The 9,429-nt window shown below is 39.1% G+C and overlaps 2 protein-coding genes across 4 annotated transcripts in view; one reads left to right on the top strand and one right to left on the bottom strand.

Moving 5' to 3' along the window:
• LOC140947814 (cGMP-dependent 3',5'-cyclic phosphodiesterase-like) overlaps window positions 1-9,429 on the top strand; it is a 39,626-nt gene that overhangs the window by 19,925 nt on the left and 10,272 nt on the right. For both annotated transcript variants that reach the window (XM_073397014.1, XM_073397015.1), the window contains 4 exons: window positions 1-80; window positions 231-265; window positions 944-982; window positions 2,019-2,092. The exon at window positions 1-80 is cut by the window's left edge and continues 2 nt beyond it. In XM_073397014.1, the coding sequence (XP_073253115.1) occupies window positions 1-80; window positions 231-265; window positions 944-982; window positions 2,019-2,092 (228 nt within the window). The remainder of the gene's footprint in view (window positions 81-230; window positions 266-943; window positions 983-2,018; window positions 2,093-9,429) is intronic.
• LOC140947815 (QRFP-like peptide receptor) lies at window positions 2,278-7,488 on the bottom strand. Of its 2 annotated transcripts, none has more exons than XM_073397017.1 (2): window positions 7,363-7,488; window positions 2,278-4,101 (listed from the first exon to the last, which is right to left on the bottom strand). In XM_073397017.1, exon 2 carries the CDS (start codon window positions 4,070-4,072, stop codon window positions 3,122-3,124), a length of 951 nt encoding a protein of 316 aa, XP_073253118.1. In that variant the 5' UTR covers window positions 4,073-4,101; window positions 7,363-7,488; the 3' UTR covers window positions 2,278-3,121. The 2 variants fall into 2 exon arrangements, with proteins under 2 accessions (XP_073253118.1, XP_073253117.1); XM_073397016.1 differs by lacking the exon at window positions 7,363-7,488 and adding an exon at window positions 6,570-6,694.

The following is a 9,429-nucleotide window of genomic DNA, read 5'->3' as shown; positions in this document are numbered from 1 at the left end:
AAGATGTTGAATATAAAAGACGCTTACAGCCATCCACTGTTCTATAAAGGTTTGGATGAAAAAACTGGCTTCAGAACGAGGTAAGACATATTACCGTAAAACCCCAAATAGAATGCCTCTTCAGTCGAATTTCTGTTTTCCGCTGAAGTTAATTAACGTCAAATCTTCATTTTATTTTTCAATCGGACTTGGGCTTTTTACCAGCTCATTTCTGCCTGATTGATTTTCAGAAACATACTGTGTTTTCCTATCAAAGATGAACAAGGTAGGTTAATAGTATAATTCTAACATTGAATAAGAGTGAAGCGCTGGACAAAGGGAGATGCAAGTTAACTTATTATGTGCTTTGACTTGCGAGTTAATATTACTGTTAATTTGAGCACATGCGTGAGTCATAGTCGCAACTTCTTTTCCAAAGTTCTTTATGAGGACATAAACGATTAAGTTTTCCCTGGATGAGGTGGTTTTTGCCCCGGGATAGATTTATCTAATTAATGGATGAGGTAGCAAAACGCTGTAGAGAGTTGATTAACCAAATTGAATCCTTGTCAAAAGTGGGAAAAAATGCCTTAAAATTATAAGGCCTTGATAACGTCAAACTTAGCTTTGGTGCTCGAGAACTTTCAAAACCTTTTTTTATTTTATTATTTTTTTATTCGGTGAGGGAGGGGGAGTTGTGGGTGGGTAGAGGGGGCTAGGGGCATGTATGCTCATAAGTTTGGTGCATGCGCGAGCGTTTACTCGCTCCAGTCTTCTTCCACTTTCTAAATCAAAGATGGCGACCGTGGAAAATAAGGTACACTCGCGCGAAAGAATACACGCCTGCAGATCTCTAGATGCGACGCGATGACAAAACGTCCTTCGAAAGAGGAGAATGGAAAACCACTCTGGAATATTCAACACCTCTATCAACTTAATAAATTATCCTAATTTTTATCTTTAGGAGTCATCGGAGTAGCGCAACTGTGCAACAAAATAAATGGTAAGTAGCCGGTAACGCTGCATCCTTACATTACCGTGGCCTAAAAACGACACCAACTTCCTCTTTATTCGTAACTCGTTTATTTAATTCTTAACTTCTGTTTTTCATTCGCGACGTTTATTTTCGATCACCTTTGACACTTTGATTTCTTTTGATTTGCGAAAATTGCCACGCGTCCCCGCAACCTCGGCCTCAGGTTTGTCCCGAGGTTTATTAGTCTAGATCTAATGATTACTGTTACAAGTTAGCGACGCAAAAAAGGACTTTTGCATTTACCTTTACCTTTCGTAGAAATCAGGGCCCGAAAAAAAACTCAAATTCCAGCTTGTCCCTTGGGCAAGCAGCTCTCATTTTTTGCCGCCTTAGTTAATAATTTTGTTGGACGATGACTTACCTGGACGCTTGCTTACTGCGCTAGTGTGCTTTAAAATTTACAAGCCCAGCAAGGAAATCTACTTGTCCCGGACTACCGGACGAGGCTTTTCTCGAGCCCTCCAGATGCCAAACTTCAAAAACAAAGATCTAGCGGTATGCAGGACGTTTGTAGTGGCAGATCTAGGGGAGAGGCCCGGGGGACCCGGCCCGGCCCCTCCCCCCTTATTTTTAAACCAAACTGAGGCCCGAAGTAGACTACGATTAGTTCCCCCATTTTTCCTCAGGGATAGTAGAGCGAGCGAAACGCGAGCGCGCGTGAAAATCACCCCACGCGAGAAAAGGCGACACGCGGAGGGGAGAGAGAAAATTTTCTCTTTCCCCTTCGCGCGTAGGCCCAAAGCTCCGAAAAAAAATTTTTTTGAGACGTCCCCCCCCCCCCACCCCCTGTCTGAAGGTTTGGATTCGCCACTGGTTTGTCACATAAACCCACAGTTTAGTGGCCTTACCTCCCACGAGTCTCCTGTAGCTTAGTGGTAGAGCATCTAGACTAGAAATCAGAATGTCATTAGTTCGACTCCGAGTACTCGGATTTTTTCTTCCAAGCCGCTTGTGTTACTGTCTGATAAACATTCTCAAATCCGTCATTATTGACTTTTTATAGGTTCTTGTTTTACAATGTTTGATGAAGACCTTACGAGAGCGTTTGCCATATACTGTGGAGTGAGCATTTTCCATGTAAGTCAGTCCGATTAAGTATTCTTTTAATATATAACTGCAGAGTCAAGTCTTCCCTCGGGTTTTGATTTGGGGAAAAAGTAATTCAAAACACTCATCTACAATCACTCAACCAAACCTGAGTCTCAGTGTTCTATTTATTTCACTGTTGTTTTTCTTACTTTTGGAAAAAAAAATAACGACAACAAACAAACAAACAAAACACAGCGTCAGCAAACATTAGCGTCCTTGTTACAAATTGAGGCCGGGACACTTTCACAATACAATCCCTGGTGTACATCAAAAACTCATGGAAAAGTCTAGGAACTTGAGGACGTTATCTTAATATATATTTTTTTCAATACAGTTCATTAATAACATTGCTAATGGAACTTTTACTCATTTTCATAAAATGTTGTAATTAAAGGGTCTTTATTTATCGTCCGTCTTACGCGATCGCGACATTTCGACTCCGTATAGTGCAGGTCTTCAGCGTGTAATAGTGCCCAATTTACTACCAGAGTGAGACTAATAGTACCACCATGGTTGACTTCTAGTAGTGAATCTACCCAAGAAGAAGACGATAAACCTTCTGTGACAAGCCTCAGTAATGATGTTTGAACACTTTTTCGCAAACTTCCCCTTCCTTTAAATAGATTTTTTGGAAAAAAAAAAACAAAACAAAAAAACAAAAAAAAACAAAAAAACAACAGAACAAAGCAGTGAGGTTAGTGGAGATCACGAGAAAACTCGCGAGTAATAGCCCCATCAGGTTTGTCACATACAAACGTTTTGCCGTAGCATGCTTGGCATCATTAGAGGTCGAAACTATTCTCCCAGCGGTCGGTTTTAGTATCGATCGAGGAGTGTTCTGTTGTTTGATCGTGGGTATCGACGCTTTAGTAACCTTTATTCCACTGTCCCTGTCCATGTTGTTAGGGTGAGGTCTCTACCAAACTTCCCTTGAGTTTCCCTCCACTTTTCCTTCTTGGACCTAAGAGTGTACGTACTATTTTCGTCTAGTGATCAAATGCGTTGTTCACTTTAATATTAAGAAGCTGAGCCTTGTGTTGTTACAATCTCATCTAGTTCCAACTCTGGATTTACCCTGTTAATCCTACATAACTTTCGACATGAGAGCAAATACCAGAAATGTGTGCGGAATGTGCTGCTTTGCAGACTGTACACAATAGGATTTACAGTCGAGTTAAAAAAGATAAGGCCAGAGGCAATACTGAAATGAATCTGCCTTAACTGAATTAAGCCAGTGAAGCCCAAAAAGTAAATTGTTAGTTCTGGAATCCAGCAAAATGCATAAACAAATGTCACGGCTATCACAAGCTTGGTGACACGCCGTCTGTAGCGAAGCACTGCCCTCTGGGTAGCCTCGTTCTCTTGCTTTTTAAACCACAGTCTGTAGACCACTCGCGAATACAAACATCCCATGATAGTCAACGGGATAATTCCGGCAACCACAGTCCAGCCAACTGTGTAAATATTCGCATAAACCTGTTTTGGCCAACTGTGTACGCAGGCATTTGCAACTGGGTTGTACACTGTGATGAAGAATCCTACTCCGGCCCATAAGAGGGAAAGGATCCAACTAACGAGAGCGAAAAATTTAACCTTTCTCTTTGTTAACCTTCTGTTCTGGTTGTGGGGAAACACCACTGAAGAATACCGTTCGATTGCTATGGCAACCAGGGAGAATACGGACGTGACCGCGCCAACCCAGCCTGGTACACCTCCGGTGACAAGTTTGCAGAGTAAATCCCCTATTAGACCGGTGGGGTGGGTGACAACTGGCGTGATTATGTACTGAATCCCAAAGAACACTGCGACAAGTATATCTCCAACTGCGAGATTGACTAGCAGATAATTGACAGGTGTCTTCATTGATTTGTTCGTGAGTACAACCAGGATGACGAGTGTGTTGCCAAAAATATCCACAACGGCCATCACTGAGAAAGCAGCAGCAAAGCTGATGTAGAGAGACGACATTGTTTTTATCGCTTTGTTCTATTTGAAACCTTTAAAAGAAAATAGAACACATTAACCAGGCTTTCATCGAACAGCCCATACACAATATAGGTTGAATTCATGAACCTTTAACCTCATACATAGAACTTTGGATTTCCAGAACAAAAAGCTCAATTTCCTTCGAACAAGACCCTGCTTATATGGAATTTAAAAACTCTCCGTCGATAAAGCGACCAAAAGAAATATTTTTATTCTTTTTACTTGATTTGGGGGGTGGGGGGTACTCCTCCCCCCCCCCCCCCCCCCCCCCGCAAAAGAAAATCCCAGAATCGAAATTCCATACCTAAAAAAAATCCTTCGATCATCCCCGTCACTCGAAATCCAGAGTACCCCCCTGGGCTTGATCCCAAAGGCGTAGCTAAAAAGAGGAACACGTACATCTCCGGACAAGTTTACAGTTAGACTTTTGAGCGTTTTAAAACCAGGTTTTTCTTAATTGCAAAACAAGAAGGAGAACAGTATAACCATCGAAAGAGTAACGTTTCAACATTTCTGAAAAAAAGAAAAGGGAGCTACTTTTCGTACGCGGCCAGTTCACACCGCGAAAATGTAGGTTCTGCTAGAAAGGTAGTGAGTCGCTGGCTTGTAACTTTTGTAACTGCAGAGAATAACAAAATTGTATGAATAAATGTCGTATTGACATTAGCGCCTGATACGAAAACGGTTGGTTTATTGACAGATTAGAGTGGATTAATGCATTCTCGGCCGTAAATTGTCTAACGTCGAGACTCGATCAGTATCCTAAATCTACAGCTGTAAATTGGCTCGCTCATCCCTCTGTGCACTTTAAGTGGTATTTGATGGTTGGATGTGCAGAATCTGCTGCACATATCAACTTTAATAATCCATTATCGTCTTCGCTCTTAACGTTTGACAACAGTTATTGTTAAGTATGACACATGCGTGTGAAAAGTCAACTTTTCCAACAGATGATTTATTAAAAACCAAGCGTGTTTATAAATCTGTCACGGTTGCAAATGAATCTGTTGTATAAAATTATGAAAGGCAGCTATCATATTTTCCTTTTTTTCATTATAATTTATATCCTTGAGATTTCCGACTTTACCTTTGTATTTTGTTAAGACAACAGCTTTGTAGCCTTTGAAAGTCGTCACGTGTCTGAGGGGTTACAACAAAAGACAGAAAGTAAGAGAAAAAGAAACAAATATTTTTATGGTCACGGAGAATTAATATTGTTTCTTTATTCGGTCCTTCTTGGCTTTGTTCTGTTTTTTTTTGTTGTTGTTGTTGTTGTTTTTTTTCGTTTGTTTAAGCCTATACGGTTTGTTTAAATCTGTACCCCTCGCTATCAGCACGATGAATTTGTAAAGTTATCTCGCAATGTCTTACTGTGAGCCCTTTCTAACCATGACAAAACTCTCTTATATTACACGTTACTTCCTGCTCTATCCAACAAGTCCTAACTAACCCATTTCCGCTCAATTGTTCGAAACATGACTCAAGGTATTAAACATTTTCCCTTCTTGTGCGCTTTTAATTCTGAAATAAAAGTAAATATTACTTTCGGACTGGAGACCGCTTATTTGAAATTTGGTATCTTTGACAGCTTTTGACATCTTAGTCTTTTACAGACAAACAATGTGGGAACTTCTTTTATGCACGTAATGAAAAAAGAACTGGAAAGTGTAATACTGTTTAATTTGAAGGGTCAATATATATAGTTTTATCTTGTATATATTATTTCAATGTTTTACATTTTTTGTTACTTTTCTATTAACATATGTGTAAAGTACTTGCTCTGCCATGTCTGCTTATATGCATTCAACTATTCCACAACTCCGTTTAACTGTTAAAATAAGTACTTTCGTTATTATCCTTTTTTTTTTCGATTTTTTTTTATCCATACATTGCTGGGTCGATAAAACACGAGCATATTAATTTATTAATTTCGCAAAAATACTGAACGTGTAAAATATGGCATGCTTCAAAACATAAATTTGTTAAACCCGTTCCACACCTTTTTTTTCTTCCTGTTTTTTTTTTTTTGTAATCCAAAAAAGCTAACGTGCACTCTTACGCAAATTTGAATATAAGAATATTTATTATAGGAAAAAGTTCTGAACTGAGTTGAAGGATGCGGAATGCTCGTTACAGTTTTCAAATGGCGGTCTTTCGTTGTTGGCACAAGGACATTGCTGCAGATTATGAATGTTGTTGATCTAAGGAATGGTGAAAAAATCGTTGAGCACCTTTTCGCGAGTTGACTAGAAGCATTAATGAGCGTAATAGTATTAGAACAGTAATGAACACTGAAAAGGTGACGAGAATGAAATACACGTTAGAGGACAGAGCTTAATCATGTTGCTAGTGATGCAAATGCAAAAGCTATTACAGAAATGAAGTTGTGATATTCCGTTGTTGAGAGTGCGTTGCTCAATGGAAGGAAAAATTTTTGATGCGAAGCAAATTCATAACGTCAAATAAAAGTTTAATTTACCTTTCTTGAAATTAGCGTTGCCTTCCTTCCAAATTTATGACGTGCTGATAAGGTACAATTGTCGGAGTAAATTTAGAATCTCATATATGCAACATCTTATCAGCTTTGCTCGCAGTTTTTCGTTAGGAAAAACACCCCCTCACTAGAATTCATTTTTTTTTTTTGTAAATACTGATAAAAATGCGTGATGCCCTTGAAGGGCTGGTGCAGCTTTGTTCGCCTTTTTTTCCGACAAGCGGATCTATTTTCTTTTTTTTTTTTAACACTCTCGGCTTCTTATTGAAATTGATATTATTTTTCAATAGTGTTTTATTTTTTTGTTAGCGTATCGCACCAACAAAAGTTTCAGCTGCCTTTGTTGACTTTTATCAAGTACGGAGTAATTCATTTTTTATGAAAGTATATACTTAAGACAGCGCCGCTGACATTCGTTTGTTTCTTTCCACCTCTCTTCCGAAGACGTTTCTTTTTAGCAATGTAATTGTTTACCCCGTTTGCGGTATGAAATAGTAGTGGATAGTAACTGGAAAGTGGGAAAATAATGTGTTGCTTTGCTTTTTTGAGTGGTTGTCATTCTTTGGGGGTCTTCCGCACGACTCTTAGCAGTAATATAGCGCAAATATGCTACTACGGACAAAATTTATTTATAAGACAAGGTTTATCACTGGTAAAATTGTAGACTTCTATCGTTGCCTTGGTTACGCTGATGATTTAGATATATAGAAAAGCAGTGAAATACAGGAAACCCGAACGCTATATTAGCTAGGTAATAAAATAATCAGTTGTTATTTACCTGTGTTTCCTGGGTCATCGTAAGTCGTTTTTAAGTTGATATGAATCCGATCAGAGACGGTTTAACATTGCTGGTATCTGAATGTTTGCTTGTCTAGCGCGTCGTCGATAGGACGCGACAGTTACCAAGTATCATGGTGGAGCCTTGAGGCTAGACTTTCTCAAAGCCCGTTTCCGGTTTCTGACTGACTCGTCCCCAGTAGTCTTCGCATAACGCGCGCAGCGGGAGCAGGGGTTGATGTAGCCTGCGTAGCGTGGCGGTTTTGGTTGCCAAGTAATAAAGGCGGGCGAGGGCAGAAAAACCGCGAGGAGATTGGGGCTGCTGATTCAGCCACATATATTATAATGATGTACTGTGTAGAATTTTTATTTTTGTAAATACGTAGAATCCTTATATTAGTCTTATTGTGATTAGTTAGTAAATATAATTTATTGTTTGTATACGACCACATCAGCTTTGCTGAATGTTTAATCGTGTTTAAATAAATGCTGTTATTACTATAACAATAACTATTATTATTACTGCGCATAACAAGACGGGCGCTGTTGAAAAAAGCTTCTCCAGGAGGCATTATTACCATGAAGTCCATCGAAGAGAACCGTTAATGGAATTATCGGTGGCGGTTTTTTCTGGCCGAGAAGAGTCTCAATGTGATGAGAATGTGAATAACGTATTAAAGCGGTACGCGTGTCGGCGCTGAGGTCGCCCTCCGCAACCAGGCGTTCCATAGTGGATGTGAACATGTGCTGAATTACTTTTAATGGCATTTAAGCTCCATCTTTATCAGACTGCATCCTAACTGCGATGTTTGGATGTAGTTTCCGTAAAATCTTATTTTCTAGTACTTTCTTCCCCCTTTGAGACTCGCCCCAGTTGTCCCTCAAAAAGCGGAAGGAATGCAGATGATACGTCGGAGGTGCGAATTTTTTGCTGCCCTACGGCAAAAACAAGAAGGGAGACACTAATTTCCTTATTCTTTCCTTTTAACAGAAAAGTGCGTCCTTAAATATACCTTTAAAAAAAGGCAAAAATCTATTTTTTTTTTTTGGCAATTTACTTGATTATATGGACGAGCGATGTCGAGGGTTAGGATTCTTTTCTTTCAACAGAAAAGTGCCTCCTTACCGTGAAAGAAGAAAAGGCAAAAATCTATCTTTTTCTGGCAAATTACTGAAGTCGAGGGGATTGATAAACAATATGAACTGACCTGAGCTGAATAACTGTTGTATTTTAATTATAACGCGACTAAGGTGATTATCACAGAGAAAAGGGAAATTCGAATTTAAATTGTTAATACTGTCGGTTTACAGTGTAATGCTTTTGCATTCAAATACAATCCTTTTTTCTATCCTTTTAACTGTTTTAATTGCTTTTCTAGTTACATGTAAGCCAGACTCTTAGAAACTTAAGCTTTAAGTTTTGCTGATCCCTTTGTTGTCTTAATCTTTCCAGTTGCCAACGGTGCAATTTTCATTCATGTCAACGAAAACTGAAGAAATGTACTAATTTCTTTGAAAATATATTTTTTTCCGACGAAGGATTACGAAAGATTCACTTTTTTTAATGCTTTCACCTTCCCTGTAAATTGGTTTTATTGGAGGAACTAGTCTTTCAAAATCTTACCTTCGGCTTGAAATGGTTTAGCCCGAAATAAGAGACGTCGTTAGAGGTTTTCAGAATCTGTTTTCAGTCTTCCATTGCATACTTGGGGTTTCTCACAGTTCTCGCTCGAACTCCTAAAGAGTCATCAGAGATCGCTATAATCACCCCGCGCGGGTGTGAATATCGCGACAAACGATGCAATGCTCGACCAATCAGAGCGCCGAATATCTATAATCACCTGAGTAATTATACTAATACATTATATTAAGGACTAATGATATCACTCGCTCGCTCGTTAATACGATGTTATAGGTACACATTTGGTTATATGTCTTACTTGGTGGAAGTGAAATATTGAGTTGAGACACTGGCTACCAGATGGACTCCTTAACTACTGGGAGATACGCGCGCTTGTCAGACTCTTAAATAAAATACCCCCAGTTATAGTTCGTCGAGAAAAAATTT

This window comes from Porites lutea, chromosome 9 (genome assembly GCF_958299795.1).
Source record: "Porites lutea chromosome 9, jaPorLute2.1, whole genome shotgun sequence".
Lineage (NCBI taxonomy): Eukaryota > Metazoa > Cnidaria > Anthozoa > Scleractinia > Poritidae > Porites > Porites lutea.
This window is presented reverse-complemented; position numbering and strand designations above follow the sequence as displayed.

Coding starts and splice junctions, on each gene's coding strand:
- LOC140947815 (XM_073397017.1), bottom strand. CDS start 4,072: ATGTCGTCTCTCTACATCAGCTTTGCTGCTGCTTTCTCAGTGATGGCC.